A 21,627-nucleotide genomic window follows, 5' to 3' on the forward strand; every position below is an offset into this window, starting at 1 on the left:
TCCTTTCGTTACTTAAAAAGGTATGAAATATCTCATCCTTGCAGGATAACACTCCGCTCACTTTTAGACACTCATGTTCCGACGTCTGCCACCTACACACTGTTTTCCTATGAACCATGCTTGATCACAGACTCATAATTCTTGTTACTTGTACAGGTTCCCCTTCAGTGGAGTCCGGTAAGAGTGAGTAACAATGTTCGCTTCTGGATATTTCTTTATGCGGGCGACTCTATTTAACGCAACAGCAAAGGAAAATGAGTCCGTATTTGCCGTAATTAGGCATTCATGTGGAAGCGTTCCTCCTGCTATAGCGCATGCGCTTAGTTCTTTATTTATTTTCTTTATTTATGCAAACAACCTTCAGCGCCTAATGGAAGGCATTATGCCGCGCATTACAAACTTTTTTGGTGCATGAATATTTGAAGTGTGGCACTAATCAGCCTAACACCATCATCTTGCTCAAGCATGTGTTCATCTAGCATCATCATCAAGCATCATCTTGCTTGTGTCACACTTACTCACGCGCCGTCTTTCTTTCTTCGAAAGCAGTGGGCCTAGTATTGGGGTCACTGTTGTTACAGAACTTGGGTTGGGGCGTTAACCTGTTAGTATTATAGTTTCAAAGCTTGAGGGCACTAGAGATGATTCACGGATCAGTTAAATGCTGTCTTGAGACATCTGGGAACGAGGTAAGCTCTACAATGTTAGATTTTAAGAACGATTGCGAACACGCCAGCGAGAAAGCGGGGACAGTTGGCTGGAGGAGCAAAATCATCATTCATCATTAATAAGTATCTCAAGTTTCGGCCCATTACTTTCTGCAGAACGTTGACATAATTGGATGTACCTTGTATGTCCTTTATAATCGGAGAGAGAAGTTCGTTTCTGCAACTTAGCTTGTCAAAATGAATAAATAACAGAAATAAATTTTAATATATCCGCAGCGCTCCCGTTACGACGTCTCCAATAGCTCCTGAAATGCTTGGGGGGGTTAAAATTCATGTATCTACCGACCAATCATTCAACTACACAAGTATTATTTATGCCATGTCGTTCTATAGACGCGGTTGTCATGCGAGTAAAGCGGCATGAGATAATTCCTGCTAAGTAATGACGCACTCGGAAACAGAAGTAGTGATAAAGACACTCTCTTCTGCTTATGTAGTTTGACACTACACTACTGCACTATTCACCCCTCAGTTTAGCTAGCTGTAACATAGCATACAGTGAACCTGCTTACAGGCCCGCTGTGGTTGCTTAGTGGCTATGGTCTTGGGCTGCTTAGCATGAGGCCGCGGGGTGGAATGCTGGCCGCGGTGGCCGCATTTCGAAGGGGGCGAGGCGCGAAAACAACCGTGTACTTAGATTTTGCTGCACGTTAAAGAACCCCGGGCGGTCCGAATTTCCGTAGTCCCCCGCTACGGCGTGTCGCATAATCAGATCGTGGTTTTGGCATGTAAAACCCCATAACTTGAAGAAAAAAAGACTGTGTACAGTTCTTACATTGTGGCCCCTCCTGTCAACACACGTAGCTTCTACATAGCAAGATCTGAATTAAGGCGTTAAAAGGGTCTGTCATAAATTAAGCCTTTTGAGACCGCATGCATGCCAAATTGTCCCATTGGGAAATACTGGGCTATTTTCTCTTTAAACTGTCAATTCACCTGCTGCCTGTTTCTTTCTAGGACAAGGCGAGTAAGTATATGAGCTGCCTATTTCAGTGATAAAGCGTTGCCCAATAAAATTTTTCGGGCTGACATTTGCTAAATTTGGTATTGATTCTTCACCGTACCGCTCTATGTACGGCTCTCAAGATGGTTTCGCTCGTATCTCAGTGAAAGAGCAAACGAAAAGCCAGCTGCGTCCTTCAAACGAAAGCAGAGAAATTCGGAAAACATATACTGTTCAACGCATCAAAGCACTTATAGCTTTCTCGTAGGTACTTCAGTAATTCTGAAGGGAACAAACCAAATTAACACCATGACTGAAGACTATCGGCGCAATAGATGTTAAGGTAAGGCTAAGTTTCCCAAAAAGGCAATTAATAGTGTGTGACATGGTTGAAATTGTATCTTTTTCTACATTCGCACCAAGCTTATCGTTATTGATCCTGATTTAGCCACGCTTTACAAAAGAAAAGCTGTTAAAGTTTAGCTATTGAGATCTGGCAAGTGCATGGTAACGGTGTTTCCTGATATTTGGAAAGTACCCATGACTTTAAAGAATAGATACTCTTGAAAGCTGTGCTTGAGTCATATTAGCGTTGATAAGCTGTAAATCTCTCACAGTCCTGTGAGAGCTTTACGCCGCTTACGACCTTCCACTATAGGGTAACGTTCTGCTATAAAAGTGTCAACCATTACCGTTTTACAGCGATGTGCATTCCCCGCGAGCATGAACGCCGTGACATAAACACCAAAATGTGTTGCCAAGTGGAATTCAGGAGAGTGGCTTCGGTTTCTTGACATACACGCTTGTTGCGACGTAATTTCATCACATGGTGGGGCACTCCACGCTATGTCGGAATTTGTGTAATCAAGATGCATATAATCCATATTATATATATAATCAGAGCTATACGATTGATACTGTATTTTCCCTTGTGCATGCAGGGAGAGCTCGGCACTGACGACAGCGCTGATGGTCACATTTTGTGTCGGCATCCTTGTTGTAGCCATTGGCATGATCCTGATTTTCGTCATAGGTACGTCAATTTGCGGAAGAGCTGATTTCAGAATAGAGGTTCATGCGATATGTGTGCGGTGGCTTACCATACTTTTTGGAAAGGGCACCTGAGAGAAGCTGACATCATTCGCTGCCTTATCGCAGTCATAAGTTGAGAGAATCCTTATCACTGGCCGCTTTTATAATGACTTCATAGTAGCCGCCGAGCGCAATTATACCCACACAGCGCACATACCAAACAAAAACCATTTGAGTGTGTTCGTGCGCATGAGCTGTCTGTCGCGCAAACCATTGAAAGGTATTGTTTTTCTTTATGTGTGAGACCATCTTCTTAAAGCTTGAAGCTCAATAAAAAGTATTCGTTCTTAGTTGCGCAGTGTACTCTGATGCATATTGTCTAAATGGAGCCTCATAACCAAAAGACGAACTTCCGAAGTTGCAGTGAACATGAAGCGAGACGCACACGTTGAGGTTCGTTTTTAATACGGAAGCAGGAGGCGATCTCGAAGGAAGAGGCAAATGCCATCTCTTGTTTGTACATAAAGAGTAGTTGGTCCAAATGTGTGCCGCCTGCGACTTGTATAAATTGCTCCATCCCTCGTATAGTCACGTTGCCACCATGTCAACCAAGTCGTCGCTGTATTCAAAATCGACTAACAATTTCAAAATTTCGTAGCAGCAAAAACCAGAATTTTTTTATTATTAGAAGTTGGGTCATATTGCAGGTATTTAGTGTACGGAAGGAGGTCCCTTACTCAAATGCTGTATCGGTATCAGTACAATACAATGCAGTACAAGAACAATTATGATAGTTAACATCTGCGTTAAAGTTAACTTCTGACTGTTAAAATCGTGTGAGCGTTACAATTTCTGTATCACTAAACATACTCCAGTAGTGGGAGGGATGGATTTTTCGATAAACGCATGGTCTCGCTTTTGTGGCTGGGCGCTTCCTTACAAGAACAAAACAATGCTGACAAATGCGCCAGGCATCGACGCTCCTTTTCAATTTTGCCAGCCAAAGAGTACTGTTGCCCCTGCGATCAAACCATTACAGCGTTTCAGTAGCCGTCCACTGCGATTTAGGCACCTTGATTTTGTAACCAGACGTCCTCCTCGTGCGCTCGAAAGCCCCGTAGTGAAGCTGTGGTTACGCATGAATTCCTTTTCAAGAGCACTCGCTTAGGAGAGCTCCTTGAGAGCAATAAATTTAAAGTGAACGTACAAGCAAGAACTATTAAGTTTCCGTCATCTGATACTTTTATAGATCAGCTCACACTGTTTCATAGTACTTTACGGTGATCGCGATGCCGAAAAGCTGCTGTTCCACAATGAATATCGCAAATCATGAGTATGTTCAAACTCGTCTGTTAAAACTAGATGGGTAGCTTGAGAAAGAAAGAAATAAAGCGAAAAGAGCGCGTAGGTTGTTTTTTAAATGTCGCGTTTCGTTAACGAAACAGTTCACTGGGAAAAACGTCTGACTGATAGAACACAGAGGCTCCGTGGAGATTACAATCTCGGGCGCGCAGAGCTAGTGCAGAAAGAGCGTCTTGTATCAGGAATGAAAACAGACATCACGCAGAAATAGCTATGTTTTGTCGCTACGTTGCACTTGAAATGTCGCAAACGCATTATCTTCTACTTCTGGTTCGTTTGCTTGTTCCAGGAGATGCGGGAGACCACGTAAAAGGTCAGTGATTCTCAAAGTTCTTCCACTCGGTTCACATGTTCATTCCTTCGCTAACCTAGTTACGGTAACTTTCTTATGTGTTCACGTTTGTGCAGTGCTTTCTTTTTTCTCTACAATGCGCGCGGATTTTGTGTTCAGTTTGCAGTTTTGCATGTTGCTTTGGAACGACACAGCCTTGAGACCCTGAGTAGACTATTAATGGTTTCGTCAACCATTTCTATTAATGAAGGCGTTGCTTCAAAAACTGTGGCCAGTAAAAGAGAAACCTGTTATTGAGCATAGCCTTGAACTTTTTGAGTAAAGAATTTTTGTTTCATGTTATAGTCTGTGTCGCTTTTCTGTATCAAACATTTTCCTCTCAGGTCCTATGTTTTGTCATACCTATAGACATATTGCACGTCAGTGGAATGAGTAAAGAGAAACGAAACAAAAACAGCGTGCCGGCGAGAAGGATGCGCGAAGCGATCATTGAAGCCCTAAGAAAAATACAAAAGTGGTGCTTTTTAGAATATGCACAGTAAAGAGGGCACTTAAAGTGTATCAACTGCCGCTGATTTCAACAATCACAGTGCTCCGTTCCCTATGATATTAAGCGTTTTCTTCGTGACGGAAGCAATAGCATTGGGAAGGTGGCGGAATGAGTTGGTCGAGCTTTCAGTGGAGTGAGCTTTCAGGCAAGGTCAAAGCTGGCGTTGTAACCAAAAATCTGTCGACAACACCAATTCTTAAAGGCAGTCAACATCTTCATCGTAATCAACCTATTTATGTACACTGCAAGGGGGACGATGATGATAATTACTTGAGCTTAAAACTAGACTATCAACTTCTTACTTGAAATCTGTGTTTCAGCCCGTGTGATAGAAGACAGCGGTTTCTAAAAGATTTCAGGAGCGGATTGCTGAAAAGTACGGCACCGCATTCAGAACATTGTCCTCGTATGCTATACAATCAAACAAGACATATGCGCAGAGAAAAATAGATGATATTGGATGATAAAGTCAACAAGCAGGGGAGGGGGGGAGGGGGGGAGGGGGAGAGAAGGAATATGTCAGGCTTGAGCAAACGTTTCGATGGTGGCAGTGGCTTATGTCAGCGCAACAACTCCAAAGCCGGAAACAGTTGTTGCTCCGACGTAGGTGATACTCCCTATCGAAACGTTGGCTCAGCCTGTCGCATCCCTTCTTAGGCAATTGTTTAACAATCGTATGCTTGAGAAATTTGTAAATAGGGATTTACGGGGCAAATTATTGTGAATGGTAAACTTGCACATGCTATCAGCCAGTCGGCCAGGGTAATGTCCATTAGAATGAAGAAATAATGTTTTTTTTTTAAATTGTGGGTTTTACGGGTCAATAGCACGATTTTCTTATGAGGCTAGTCGTAGTGGGCGGCTGAGGATTAATTTTGACTGCGTTGCCAACGCGAATTTAAATCCTAGTACACGACAGCTCTTCACATTTCGCCCCCAGTGAAATGCGGCCTGCACGGCCGCATCAAGAATCAGAAGCGCAACACTACAGCTACTGTGCTACCGCGGCGGATTGAATGCAGAAATGATATGTATTTCAGACAATACTGTAGTATACGGCAATGGGCGTGGAAAGCGGGAGGTAAAACTAGAGCAGGGAGAAGCATACGGGGCAGACAGTTGACAAAACGTTGCATAGCGCTATCATTACAGGGGCTAAAACATTGTATAGCTCTAAGCAGGCACGTACCCAGTATATTTGTTGGGGGGGGGGGGCAACCCTAGGCAACTTTTTTATGCAAATGAGGGGGTTACTAGTACAAATGTGCATAACGCCCACCATTCACCATAAAAGCGCATAAACCCACAAAAAAGAAATGAAATAAGGTGTATTTTACAGGTACGCATGCGCGATACACCTCTCCTTAACTTGGCAAACAAAGAACCACGCCAAATGAACTCGCGCAGGAAGAACACTGCCAAGAACAAGTAAAGAAGCCCCGAGAGTGTAAAATAAAGATAACTTTAGTAGAATAGAACTTAAAAAAACAGCAGTTGAAAACAAAGGCACGCGGACTGCGCGGAGTTGTGTTACTCCGCCAGCCAATCACAGCAGCAAACAAAATCGTCGTCATACGGCCTTTTCAAAATGGCATCGTACTTGATACCTCCGGAGCGTCTGCTGTTCCTGAATAGTCTTTTCATCGGCGGAAGCAATGAGTTGTGCAGCAGACATGGACAAAATGTAACGAGTCTGAGCATTTCACTCTTCAAAAGACTGCGGTGCAGTTCATTTCACTGCTGAACCCGTTTTACTTATGAAACTTCAGTGCCAACTGAAGTGAAACTTCCCAACAAATAGCTGTAGTGAATAAAGCATGTTATTTCAGTTCAATAAAGAATTATGCATTCGCCATTCCACTATAATAGGCGAGGTGAAAGGTATAAAATTACGCGCTAATAATTTCATTGTTGTAGTTACCGCCTTATTTGGGTAACAGAAAAAGTTGGAAGTACGAATTATTTGCGGCTTCGCGGAGGAACAGTGGCTGGCGGTTATAAGGGCGTGGGTGGGGCTTCATTGCAGACTTAAGTTGTATCCTACTATAGTAGCGTTTTTTGAATTACCTCTGGAAGAATTATACAGAAATATATATTCGTGGAACAATCACAGTTATTTTGGATCCCTCGTTTACTGCTCTGACAGAAGTGCCACAACTGACTCGTATTGTTATTTGGGAAGTTACGTAAAGTTGCGTGGCCGCCAGTCGCGTACAACCGCATATGGCACAGGAAGCTGCGATTCTACACCTACTGCGCCCACCACGGAAGGTTAGAAAAACACCTATATAAGCACAACAGAGAAGCGGCTACGTTAGGCGGCTCAAATGATAACTGTAGAAGCGTCATTAACTCACGGAATTGTCCTTCACTTCCAACGGCGTTACAACTGCTTCCTCTTTAAATAAAAGATGTTGATTCATAAATGCTTTCACAAACAACGGTTAAATATCTTAATTTTCGCTTTTATTTCCTGTTTGGCTGTTGCCTTGGCTCTCTCCCTTAGTAGATCACTTCATTTGTCAGCTCCTTGCTGCTCTGGTTTCCAGTTGCCAATTTTGCACGAGAATGCTGTACAATTAGGGAAAAACCAGACGAGGTAACGGGTGACAGTTATATTGCTTAAGGGTTTAAGGGTTATTGCATGGTTTGTTGATGGACGCTGTCTCGCATTATTTTATTTTCCACCTTGTCTAACCCATACCACGGGTATATGGTTCCGAAGATCTCACAGCGTCGCGGCGAGCCGTCATTCGAAGAAATAATGAAACAAAAAGAAAACTTAAGCGCAAATGGCATTTCCTCTGGTCTCAACCAGTTCCACGTGCATACAGACCAGCTGACCGCAAACTGAATACATTTCCTGGTCCCTGGATCAGTCTAAACGAAGAAGGTTAAACTAAAAATCAACAACGATGCGCGTGACCGTTGAATAGACGGCGACAACTGAATGCAACTCGAGTTAATCATGCGGGCACCGAATTGATGAGGAAACTGGCCTTTACATCCCAGGAGACGCCGATAACTACCGCCATCCAAAAGGAGTGAAAAAGGCAGCAACGTGTTGACCGCCGAATAGCTGTCAAGTCTCAACATTGATTTGGTGGCGCTTTAGGAATGTGTGTGAGAAGTGGTGGCGTGGGTGGGGAGGGGGGGGGGTATTCATCTTAATTTCGCGCGGGGGAAGGGGGAGGGGCGGGCCCCCCCCTTAGGTACGTGCCTGGCTCTAAGCCTTCAGAATATATAGATTTTGTTACTTCAGGCATTCGTCATATATCCATCTCTGCTACTGTCTCAATAGGAGCTCTGTTACATATATTTTTAAAGGAAATGAAAGAGGCAGCGAGGAAGCGCTTCTTCGTTCGTTGCAACACAGCTGGGATTGTGTCAAGTTTAAAGGAGTTGGGGAGAATGAATACAACGGGTGCGCGGGACATTAGCAGAAGGTTTAAAAATTAGTCAATGGAACGATTAAACGCATATTTGGTGAACATGCGTAACAAGCGAGAAAAAGATATTGGGGCGGGGCTGAGAAAGATTAGAAAGATTACTTACAATGCCAAGGGGCCATAAAGAAACCTATATAGGATGCCACCTGGCCTTGAACAATCCTATATAGTTATAAGAAAATTTCGAAAAGAACACGAAAAAAACACGTAGCGGTCAAGTCTTTGCGTGTACGGGAGCTTTCCGTGTTAGTCTTACTACATGCAAGGTACGCAAAGTGCTCTCATTAACAGTTCAGCAATTCTTACGCAGACAAAACAAGCAATCTTTCTCTGCCGGGCGATTAACTCATGCTGCCATTGTTATCTTTCTTTCAAAGCTGGGGGCGGAGATGGTGGCAGCAGTGGTTCTGGTGGCGATTCTTCTGGTGATTCTGGTGGTGGTGCCGCTGGTGATTCTCCTGGTGGTTCTGATGGTGGCTCTGGTGTTGATCCCGCTGGCCGTTCAGCTGGTGGTCCTGCTGGTGGTTCTGCTCGCGGTCCTGCCAGTGACGGACATCCACCTATTGCTACAGCCATCGCCGGTCATCCCATCCCGCCAGTGATTAGAATGCCTGTGTCTGAAGCAATGCGTAAGTTGTTTGGGTTCCCCATGTTATGGCGCCGCCTGCCTTGCTGCTTTTTTTCTATATAAGCGAACCACTGACATGAATGTGCCCCGGAAGCTTCATAATGGCGTGATAACTATCGGATAACGCTTTTTTTCTAGGGGCTGGACCCTTATTAACTTTAGATTTCTTAGGTTGTTGGCTGACACGCAGCGATAATGTGTGCGTACCTCTTTTCAGTGAAACGTTCAGGACAGGTTGTTTTCCAGCCATGATTTAGCTATATATATATATATATATATATATATATATATATATATATATATATATATATATATATATATATATATGTATATATATATATATATATATATATATATATATATATATATATATATATATATATATATATATATATATATATATATATACGTTATTGGTTATTTAACTTTTTAGTAGCCAGCGGGGTTGGGGCTGATGGGAACAGAGGAGAGCGGAGTATATAGGGCATCAAATTCCTAGGGACTTAACATTGACTAAATGTTTATAATAATTAGTGATAGCTTAAGCTTTTGTTAAATCTACATAAATATTAGCTGCAAAGAACACGTATGTGGTTGTTTCATATCAGCAGCAAATTAAGTTAGCGGGAGTTCAGTAGAGTAATTAGGCTTAAAAGACGCTCTGCAACACGGTTTCAGCGTAGTAAATAAATTATACTAGACGCAAGATAACGCTTCCGTGAACACCTGAGCCAAACACTATTCAATTAAATGGAGCGTGGAAGCGGTCCCTGAATATCGGTCATGCTTTACGGTGGCTTCTCCAAACTCCCGCCATAGAAATTGTGCGTGATGACGCCTTGGCGCCCTCGCATACGACTATTGGCTGGATGTGCGAAAACATACCGAGGAACATTAACCTTATGAATGGCCACAAGAGTGTATGGAATGGTAACGATGTTCATGATTCTTGCCGTATTAAAAAAAAACTACGATATGCTCCTGCTTTCTGAGTGTCTACACGAAAGTTAAGTTTGATACCTCCGCAGTGCAAGACGTTGAAGACTGCGAGGGAGCACCGCAGAGCGGATAAAATGCGATCTTTCAATTAATGCTCCGTGCTCCGTTTCCAATGAAGGTATCGCTAACACATTTTGCTCCAAATATTTCTCAAAAGTTGTGTGCTTTCATGTGAAATGTGGGGGAAAAGACACTTTGCAGGGTTTATTGGCGCAGAGCGATAAGCCGTACAAACATGGCCAACGCAACGTCACAAGAATAACGGCCGCATACTCCCGGTTGCGCGCCCGTCCGCCTCTTCGTACTCTTCGATACGCCACGCGAGCACGATTTCCAACCGTACACTTCACACGACTTCGATGAAATGTGCTGCAAGGCCCGTTTAAATCCGATGTGATGGGGTGTCTGGAAGCTAAAGTGTTATTGGTTATTTCCACCTAGGTGCATGTCAAAAAGAGTTTTCTTTATTAAGTGTCTAAAGAAAGGTAAATTGATTGTTAGTTGATACTTGTGAATAATTCAGTGGTACATCTTTATATAAGCTTTTTATAAGTCGCAGTATTTGGGCTAATCAGAAAAGCGGCCAGGCCCAAGTGGACCATTCCACACTAACTGTCTCAATCACAGCGCTTGACCATCTGCGCTCAAAAAAAATAAAAAAAAATTTCCGTAGTTCGGAAGAAGTATTTTCATCGAATACTTCTTGCGAAAGAAATGTTGCACCAGAGCCAGCATCACATGAATTTCGTAGCAAGTCACCAAACTGCGAGTCATGAGAGAGTCATGAGAGGCACTTTCTTCCATTACCGGAGCAGGACTTGCTTTACTCAGGGGAATGAGCAGAGGCCTTGTGCACTGCAACAAAACAATGAAATCAGGCTCTTACACTTTACTATGCTATCGAGGGACATTTTCTTAAGTGCTTATTACTAATGCGCTTTGTTCGCCATTGTGTTAACAAGCTAGCTCTGTCCCTTTCTGTAACATCTTCTAGACCTTAAAGGCAGTGGGAACAAATAAATGTATCGTGAAATAATCGGTTAATAAATATTCCTTCCACATTATAAGTCATTAATTGTAAAAAAATAGGCCATATTCAAGAACCTCTTTAAAGATGGCTTGGACTAAGTACTTAAATTGTCAACTTGTGTGTTACCGCACTACAAAGAATGCACGAAAAGAGTTGTCTTATGAGCATCCTGCATATGGCAGTTCTGTTTCTTCAGCCTTTTTTTAATGTTTTTGTCCTCGGCGTTGCGTCCTTGCCGTTATTTTTTAAGTTTCTATTGCATTCGCGAGTTGCGTTCACTGTACAGGTGTTGTCTCTACTTAGCGGTATGCCTATGCCATTGTTCCTTTTGTATATTTCAGCACAACTCAGTTGACCCTTCATGTTGCACCAATGTCCCCCCCCCCCCTCCCCTCCTGCATTGGCCCCTACAAAGACTACAGTAGTTTCTAAATAAATAAATAAATAAATAAATAAATAAATAAATAAATAAACTTACGGCAGACAGCTGCATGCTGCTAAATACCATCCAGTAGTTTTGCTTCGCTAAGGCTGCTCGTGGCTACCCCACCACTGAAGGAGAAAACTTAGCAGCAATAAAGGCTCCCTATACAAGCCCCTATACCATGGCGCAGGAAAGCTCACTTCCAGGTATCTTGTATTTGCCGCCGGGAGGCTTTGCGAAGAAGACAAAACACGACATAAATTATGAGACCGGTAGGAGGCCACTTCAAAAAATGTTTTCTCCCTTAAAACACGCAGCAACTTTATACAGCTTTTTCAGTTTAGAAACAATACTGTTCTGTCAGACGCGCTATTTCGCACGCGTTTTACTCGGACCAGCTCAATGTGCGACTGGCAAATATAAACACCCCAAAACTATGTCTTTTTGCTTTGTTTTCTCTTTTCTTTTTCGCAAATTCCTAGTTTGTGAGATCATCTGTTCGCCCTGCTGCGCGCCATATTTGTCGTTAAACATTTTTTCACTCAAAGAACAAAATCTGAGTACTTAGATAATAAAAGATTTACGCTTTTCACGAAAGCTATTTCTGGAAAAAAAATTACGTATATAATACATTTTGCCCAGTTTTACCGGCCTTATAAAAAGGGACGAATGACTAGATATCAATAATGCTATTTTATTTCAAGGGCATTGTTAATTCTCGTGAGAAAATGGTCTCGCTCTCGCAATGAAGGTACAGGCCTTTCCGCAATGGACTTTGTACGACTACACATAGTTTCGTGCCTTACGATAAATTTCTAGTAATGCTTAGGCTGATGAAAATCCTTTTCGCAAAAGATAATCTATAAAATGACAGTTCTTTTTCGTAATGAAATCTCAAAATGTTAAAAATAAATCTCAGATTGTCGAGCTTGGTTTGTACGTCCAAGGTTGGGACAGCTTGGATAGGGTAACCGAGATGGAAACTTATTAAGACAAATGTAGATGCCAATATCACTGGCTAAATAAGTCTCAGTTCGTAAGAGTAAGCAGAATATTTAACCAGTTTTGAATTATTTCAATACATCTAATGTTCTTCTGGCGATTCGGTTTAAGGTGTAGTAAATATGCGGGCACTAAGCATGTTTTGAATCGTCGAACAAGAGCTAGCGGTATTAATACAAGAGAAATATGTATTCAAACGATTACAATGTCACTGGAGCCACGGATTGTTCTGCTATCATAGGGCATTTGAGGAACTGGAGGAGCTTCTAAAAATAATTAGGCACTTCTTTATTGGCACATTCTTGTAGTCATTCTATTCTTTCGCACTTGCTTTCTTTTCCTAATAATTGTTTTTAGTGCCTTTTAATGTAGCAGAATGCATTCGGCAACAACCTCTTAAATTGGCTCGTTAGGGATGAATTGAATGGTTGCGACTTTAAATGTTCGCTTAATTTGCTCAGATTACAAATACAACCTAAAAGAGAATAGTCATTGCGAGACTATTATTAAGTAAAGAAGTCTAGCCTTGGTGTAACAGTCGTACGAAATCTGACACTGAGATATCTTGTTATAAAAAGTTAGCGCGTGATGTATCGGCGCACTGTTCGCCAGCTGTGTCAGCAATATTTTGATGCTCTGCATTTTAGCAGACAGTATGGGCCTAATCAGTCAATCTTGGCCATAGTAGTGAAATAATTTTAGTAGCCAATCTGGGTCTAATCAGGCTACAGATCTGGGGTAAATGTAAAACATGAACACGATCGGAGCAATTTTTCAAAATCTTTTATGGCATGATATAGCGTTGGAGCATGAGCGCATAACTTTTTCTTATATGGCAAGGTGATACTTGTCCCAAACCCAATATAAAGGGCATCGCCTTTCTCTCTCTCTCTTTATGTATATATATACATTCACCACTTGAGCTAGAGTTGATGTACAGAGCATTTGTAGAACAACAGGCATAAGTTACCCATCTTACAATAAGTTCCCTATACGCATATGCATCAGGTAATATTAATGCAGTGCTGAATGTAGGGGGTAGTAGGTGCTTCACTACATTAGGAAGATAAAGTTCACCTTGGTTTTTCTGAAATCTGCTTGTTCCCTGCTAATTGGTGGAGTTGGCATTTTAGACCAAGTGCCTATAATGTATACAAGGCTAATATTGCTCCTAGGTGATGTGTCGTCACATGGATAGCATCTTAGGACTAGAGCATTAAGACTGCTAAAGTTGGGCGTATCCTGCTTATGTAAAAGAAATATTCATGAGGACGTATTTGCCTTTATGTGTTTGCTTCTCTTGCTTGCATTAGCTGTTGCAATAGCTCTAAATTAACCCGGAGGACGCTCCCGAATTTATCCAGCGGAGCAAGCGACGATGTCCACCCCTCGGAGCGGAATGATGTTCTGCGTCGTTGGCAAGGATTTCCACGACAAAAGTATTTTTGCTCGTGGCTATTGCGACTACGCCGTGTATCCAGATCTCGTTGCAATGAAGGGGACGTTCCGGTCGCTCTATGGAACAACGAGTTGGAACACGTTCATCGAGGTCTGTGGCCGTGCCCTGACCAGAAACGGTCATTTTCTGCCGTTGCTGATTGTTATAAGCGATGCTTCAGTGCACCTGTTTGCCTTTTGTGTTAGCAATTAGGCCACCTTCGGCACTGCCAGTCATTGAAAATTAAAAGGCACCAGTGAGTGGTCTTTCTGAATCGTGGAGTATAATGGTATAACTTGTGCGTCGGCGAAAGAAAAGGTTAAAAAGAAATGCATTACTTTTAGTGCGAGCTATGAAAAAGAGATCGAGTGAAAGAGCGCATTGGCACTGATTTGAAACCTGGGTTAGATGGAGCGAAAGACAGGTGCGCAAGCGGTGAACTTAGGCCTGCCGCCAACCTAAGCTTTATAAATGTTCACCACAAAAATGACGCCACCGGAAGCGTCCAACCGAGTGCGCCATGCACAAGCTAATCAGCGAATAATTTTGCTTTCGAAATCGTGCCCTAGGATATACCTATATATTCTTGTTTTCCATGGCAGATAGCGGGCGGGGCGACACAAGCTGAAATGTGTGATTACCGCGAAAATATACCTTATGTACATGTTAACGAACACCAAATGGTCAAAGTTGTTCCAGAGTACCGAACTACGGCGTGGCTTATGATCATATTGGAATTACGTCACGATAGAACCCCAGAATTAAATTTTTGTAATTAGGTTGGTGCAGGATGTCGTTGTTTTCGAGGAACCGAAGTCTGATCTATAGGATAGGAGCAATCTTGTGTTCTGTCAGGTGCAAAGAAAAACAACAACTTGGCAATGAGTGGCCACTAACGCGGAGTGTAAAGTAACGTATCAAGGACGCGCCGCTACAGGCACGCTTGAACAGACGCTTCTATGTTGCGTGGTCAGCTTGAACAATAATTGACTACCTGACAAGCATAAATTATTCAATTGTGTTCTGCAGCAAGTATTTGCGACTACTAGTGTAAAAGGAGCTATATCACGCAAAAAAAAAAGCACGCTTTTAGTGGGTATTGCAGGTACTGGTAATGCTGAGGCGAGTACTGCGAATAAATTGCCGGAAACGAAAGCAGAAATGTATCTTAATACGCCGGAATCAGGGATAGTGATGCTAGGATTACGCGATGCTTGCCGTCTAACGTGCGCGTGTGGATACTTGCACACCACATGCCTCCATTCAAGTGCAAGTCCCCGCACAGTAATCCGCGGCCGTCACAGTCCTTAATCTATACTCTGCTCTTAGGGTGTCCTTCCTTGAATGTGCTGTTCCTATCTCACACAATGGAGTGTCACAAATGGCAGGATGTCGCCGGTGACTCGAACCGTACATGGGCGTTACAGCGAAGGACAATTTTCACCATTGCTCATGCAAACATTCGTTTGGTTGTTTGACTGGGTTACTTGGTAACGTGAAGTAGTACGTTGCGACGGAAATGCCTGACGGAGTCATTGACTAGGGGCTGCTGAGTTTTTGTTGTTTTTGTCGTTTTGCTTCGCGGTACGTTTTCGGCGCCGCGTTTTGCGGCATAGCGATCATGTTCCTTATCCGCAACACGCTTGTTTTTGGCTTTGATTATGCGCCTCGGTCCCACCAAACGGAGGCAAATTCCACGCACTCACACTATTTGGGTTTTTACGCGCTCACCCCTAGTCCACCTTTCCCACCCACGCGACCGCGTTTTCCGCGGAGCTCCCCGCTACGCGACCCATGTGACTCACGTGACTGTGTATTACACTTTCTCCGGGATTGGCGAATGTTTCTATTAGACTATCCCCGGATAGACCCAGTTTTCATTTCACTATCTCCTGGATCGGCTTAGTTTACGTCTGCACTCCCATCGGACGAGTTTCTTTTAGGTCCTTGGCCTAATGCAACCAGCGCAGCCCTGGTAACAAGAGCCGCTGTAGCTTTTCTCCAAGCCACTGGGCTGGACGCGCGCCTTTAGAGATACCACAACTCTGTGAATTTGTATATACGCATCTCTTCCTTATACCATCATCATTCATCAGCCGTTTCCCTCCCCGTCCCTTTTCCCCAGAGTAGAGTAGCAGGCCAGAGCAAGTTATAGCTCAGGCCGACCTCTCTGCCTTTCTGTAAATAAACTTCTCTCTCTCTCTCTCTCTCTCTCTCTCTCTCTCTCTCTCTCTCTCTCTCTCTCCCATACGAGCTTAGTGAACCTTATACTGCGTGGAAAACCAACAGAACAGATACGCCAAACACCAGTGAAGAAGGCAAATAATGTTTTATTTTATTAAAAGATATAGACATTTCGATGAGAATTCTGGGTAGCCTTTGTTGTTACATTGCGTAGTTCCATAGAGAATTAAAAAAACCTACAACCTCATCACATGTCTAGACCAATCAGCTCCATTTATTAAAAAAAAGTCATTTCCCAACCCAGGACTTCATACATGGGCTGAACTGGCAAAGAAGCTGTCGCCAGAAGTCTTTAATAATTTTTGCCTTAACTTAAAAGATGCTGGTGTTGACAAAACGCATAATGCCGTCCCTTTCTTTAAAGTGCAGTAAGAATGGAGCGTAATGAAATGAATGCAGTCTTCCACTGGTCTTACACTAGTAGCAACGCTGTTAGTACTAGTAGTACTGGTGGTAACTCTAGTAGTAGTGTACTGTCTTAACCTAGTAGCCGCTTTGCAAATGTCAGACAAAAAAGAATACAATAAAAAATAACTTAATCAATCGAACCCCTCCCCCCGCCCCCCTCCACGTAATCAAACCCCCTTATGGCCGAACTACAGCAGCACGGCGAAAGCATGGCGAAAAAAGTAAGGACGCGTTTGCATCAGTGACAGTCATAAAGAGACGGTACGAATCAAGCTATCTTCTATTTCCTTGCACTGATATAGTGCAGTAATGAAATGGTTACAAAGGGAAGCAAGCACATTTGGGGACGGCCGTGGAAAGGGCGGGGAGCTGAAATGAGAAAATTTGTGGGCATACCGCGGAGTTAGCCGACATATGACGGTGTAACTGGAGACTTCTTGGAGAGGCCTTCGTCCTGCATGGGGAATAAATTAGGTGGATGAGTATTGCAAGAATATGATTCTAAGCACCACTCTGCGTCTGTCATTAAGTCGCAATAGCAGTAGGTCGTGATAAAGAATATTTAGTGCCTAGTTTATAAACACTTCTGGCAGTCACATGCACAGGTTGAAATATTACGAAAGTAACGCTTCCATAGGCTGAATGTTTAAAACCCTCCTTAATAGCTTTTCTTTTGCTTCAACCGCATTACAAAGACAACTTTGGACATCTACTTGGTCGAAAGCGCGCACATCGTATGGTGTATAGCTTCCGCGAACAGTCACTGGAGTGTAGTGGCGTTGACTTTGGCACGGCTTTTTACATGCCGGGTGATCCTCCGTTAAAGGTAGCACTCTAATGTGCGGCTATTACTTTGCTGCACATTTGCCAGAGGGTAAGCTGAAAGTAATGGCTGAAGATGGTGTGAATGTCCTACACAGTGGTGTGTGTAGAAAGGAAGCAGCGCCATCAACCGTCAGCCATTTGCTGCAGAGAAGGCGGGGTATTATGTAAGAGTCCACCAAGTGGACTTTCCATTTCGGCCGTTGCTGATTGGATGCAGCTGTACAAGTGAGGAGGAGACGAGCGGCCCTAGCCAATAAGCAGCGGCCGAAATGGACAGTCCACTAGGTGGACTCTTGCAGGATACCCCACAGGGCGATTGTACACTTGCGCGCGGGAAGACTTCGAAAGTTATAACAGTAGGCCGCACTGTACCCTGCACAGAGCGTGAGCTAATTGCATAGCAGGTAATTCTACGGTTTGTTTTATCGTTGCAACGTCATGTAAATAAATTGGGTTGAGAACGGCCCATGCCGAATACTGCAACTGTGTAATCGAAAGAGCAGATGGACGGAGCACGCAAAACAACTTTCGAGCTGTACACTACTGTAGAACGAAGAATGAGTTTACGTGAACTTCCTTTCTGAAGCCCTAATGAGTAAGAGGTAAGCCAGCTTGTGCTATTCTTGTGCTAGCTGCATATAAAGTCCCCGAAGGACTAGTTTACCTGTCGAAAAAAGCCACACACTGGTGATCACAAAGTTAAACGCGAGCCAACGGTATAAGGCCAGAGTGTCGCCAACCTCTTGGAATAGTTCACAACGAGACCACCCCGGCTTTCCTACTCGCCTCCTCTTAAAAATTGACTACGACACTGGTTTCCATTAAGGAAACACGAACCGGCATTGAAACGCCATATTCACTCCGGTTGTAGTCCATTAACATATATGACTGATAGACTGTCACGCTTTACTGCAAGGTTTAAGCGTTCCGGGCTTAGCTTCCAATAGACGCCTGGCTTAAGCACTAGCATTTAGCTTTGCGTGGTATCAGTGTCGCCTCTAAGCACATTTATTTCGCATCTGTCGCTCTTATTTCGTAGGCTGTTGCGGCCGCCCAAAACATGGAGGTAGGCCTCGGTTTCACGCTCGCCGGAGTCGGGAAAAGTGGCAGCACTGTCGAAGTCATACCGAAAATGGGCACTCAGCTTACCCAACTTGTGCGCACCATGAACGCATCGGCCATGGGTGTGTTCGACTTCACGTTCAAGACTGGAATCAATCTCCGCATGCTGTCAGCAATGTTCCAGGCAAGATCTTGGGCCATGCCTTCACAGAGAGCTCAGTTTGTATCATATTGTTAACTTGAATTCACGTGTAGCCATGCTGCCACCTGAATTTGTTGGAGTTCTGAGTTGGTTTTGTATACATAACCCCAGTGCTTAATGTCAGGGGGGAACCGGCCCCCCTTCTATTGTTTAAGGAGAGGCTCGGACTTCCTTGGCAAGTCAACTGTAGCACTGCGGCACCCATTTGATAAGCGCTGGAACTTATTTTATTATCAGCAGTGCCCTTTGCGAGGCAGTTCGTTTTCCAAATATATATATATATATATATATATATATATATATATATATATATATATATACATATATTAGCTATGGTGCGTTAATGTGAGCGAGCTTTACCGGTCGCCGCCCTATGAGGACCGCCATTTCACTGTATAGAGAGACTAATTCAATTCAACTTAATTCAGCTTTATTCAACACCTGTCAGATTTTTGGAGCACAGACAGCTCGCATAGCCTTGCATAAGTCTTGCATAACCCTTTCTGTCACTTCCACACTACTTTCTCCTAGATTTTGTACCAGCTATCTGCATTTTCTGCTTGTGCTGTCCCTTATGTAATACCTTGGAAAGGAGACTTTAACGGTTCAACAAATTGGGATGATGATGACTATGATGATAATGTTGACTATTCATATGCGCCCAACAGCACTGCCACACCTGCAGGCATGTTGGACTACTCTGCTGAGAGCTTAGGCCAGAATTTTTTACTGTTTGAGTGCCTCGCGCTTTATAGGACGGATTCACTTTCGATCGTAAGAAATGCCGCCCTCGTACGATATCATTAAAGCAGCTTTTGAAATCCAACAGCGGGAAAGATATTTTAGAAGTCACTGTTTCAGGACAAAATATAGAGTAAATGGCGGTAATATTTACAAACAATATTTTCACCATGATCAATAAAGAAGGACGAGTGCATGGTGCCCGGCATCTTTTAAACGTTTACATGGATGTAATAGAGAGAGAGAGGCACAAGATTAATGATATGCTGGAGATAATAGGCTGTCATTATCTCCTGACATGATGCTCCAGGGGGCTGGATGACCATTACGATATACGCAGTGATAAACACTTTTACAACACACACAACAGCAACAAACATACACATACCACCAACACACACATACAGGGTGCTTCACGTAACTTTCACCAAGGATTTAAATGAGGTGGTTACCCGCAGAAGAATGAGATCAACGACATATAGTTTGGCGTCCTGCGGCGCTCATTAGCGTACTTTTGATATTATGCTCAATTAGTTAATTAACTAATATAATTTAAGCAAAATTTTTAATATTCAATTTAGGGACAACTGCGTATCGTCGCGTTATAGAAGCGATTCAGAAACGACTGATGCAATTTTTTTGTGGTTACATGCATGCTACGGGTGATTTCTTTTTTTTTTCCTGCCGTTTAAAGAAAGCTAGCGTTATGTGAAATAAAACCACGTGACTATGCTTATGCGCTATTCTATAGCAGTGTTCTCAACCGTCTTTTGAGCGTAATAACCGTGCGCACGGATCGTGGCGAAGTGATCGGCCGCGGCTATGGCATAAACTTCATAGTGCGTCGTTAGAATCTTTGACGGTGGCATAGGAAGCGCCGTCGTCCCTGATAAGCGATATGCTTGAAGCTTGGTTTAGGGTGCTGCAATACGATAGCGATAGGGTGCCTCGATGTAGCGCGCTGCGGTACAGGGTGCAGGGACTGCTTTCGTGACGGCCATATTGTGGCGAGCGCAGATGCGGCGGGCAATGGAGCGTCGGCCGACATTCTTGTTTAGCGTGCGCTTGCGCCAGAAAATTCAGGTGTATGAAAGTCTTGCACATTTACTCGCAATCCTAGGCGCTCCTTGCACACAGAAATAAAATAGCGTGTGCTTGCATGCCTAGATCTCAGAGGAAATGACTACCGTGCAGCTAGGTAGGCTTCAATTCTGTCTGTTTCTACAAATCGGCAACCAGTTGATGTTGAGTTATCCGCGTATGTCGAAAATTATTTGCCTTGTTGTGGATTATCTGCCTTGGTCGTGAAAGAGGCACGGAAAGGCTCCTAAATGAAACACTAACTGCGCCGGCTAAGAACTGCACCACTTCGCGGTGGCCGTAGGAGCTAACCTGCTCGGCTGTCATCGATGAACGGGATGCCCCCCGCTCTCGTCCAAGCTCAATTTAAAGCCGCGAAGGAAACTTCGAGATAACATGCTAAAGACAACGACAAAATTCTGGAACCCGACATAGTCGCGCGTGGCTCGGATCAATCGAGATAAATCTGGTCGCATCTCGCGTCACAGAAAAACTGATAATGCGGCGTGCCGGCCGCAATAAGAATGATCAAACAAACAAAAGCAAGCTTCTTGGCATTATTCTAACCACACAATGCTTGTTCCTAAAGGCGGACAGGTGCAATACTCTTATAATAAGCAGCATAGGTTTTATGGCTTACCTCGCAGATCTTCGAGTTATCACTCGCATTCCTGTTTTTTAGGCCTCACTTTCGCCTCTCATACTTTTCTCCGTTCCTTATGCCATTGAAAGCGAAAAGGGCGCATGCCTTTCGTTGTCAAGCCAGCACACAGCGGTGCACAACACCCTGGAATGCTGGTTTTTGCGGCTGAACACAGTTCAATCGCCAAGCACCTGGAGCACAACATAGAAGCTTCGCAAACTCCCCAACAATGCTACTTTGCCAAGGCTGGAAGGAACGGGCGTAGCAAGCGACTCGCCTCAATTAGGTGATTGCGGAGCAAAATGGCGGCGCCGCGCAGGCCAAAAGGTGTCAGCACCCTGTACGGCGGTGCGCTACATCGAGGCACTCTAATAGCGCATGAGCGCCGTCACGTGGTTTTATTTCATATTTCGCGGGCTTTCTTTAAACGACGGGAAAGGTCACCACGCAGATTCTTCGTGGCCACAGAAAATTGGATTGGTCGTTTCTGAACCCCCTCTACAATGTAACGAAATCCAATTGGCCTTAAAGTGAGTAGTAAAAAT

At 43.6% G+C, this 21,627-nt stretch overlaps 1 protein-coding gene across 1 annotated transcript in view; it reads left to right on the plus strand.

The window, feature by feature from the left end:
• Window positions 1-21,627, plus strand: part of LOC142583530 (uncharacterized) — a 42,418-nt gene that overhangs the window by 4,715 nt on the left and 16,076 nt on the right. Inside the window, exons 2-7 of the mRNA XM_075694018.1 lie at window positions 157-177; window positions 2,613-2,704; window positions 4,355-4,378; window positions 8,734-8,985; window positions 13,804-13,988; window positions 18,394-18,600. Coding sequence (XP_075550133.1) covers window positions 157-177; window positions 2,613-2,704; window positions 4,355-4,378; window positions 8,734-8,985; window positions 13,804-13,988; window positions 18,394-18,600 — 781 coding nt within the window. The remainder of the gene's footprint in view (window positions 1-156; window positions 178-2,612; window positions 2,705-4,354; window positions 4,379-8,733; window positions 8,986-13,803; window positions 13,989-18,393; window positions 18,601-21,627) is intronic.

The sequence above is a fragment of the Dermacentor variabilis genome, chromosome 5, assembly GCF_050947875.1.
Source record: "Dermacentor variabilis isolate Ectoservices chromosome 5, ASM5094787v1, whole genome shotgun sequence".
Classification (NCBI taxonomy): Eukaryota; Metazoa; Arthropoda; class Arachnida; order Ixodida; family Ixodidae; genus Dermacentor; species Dermacentor variabilis.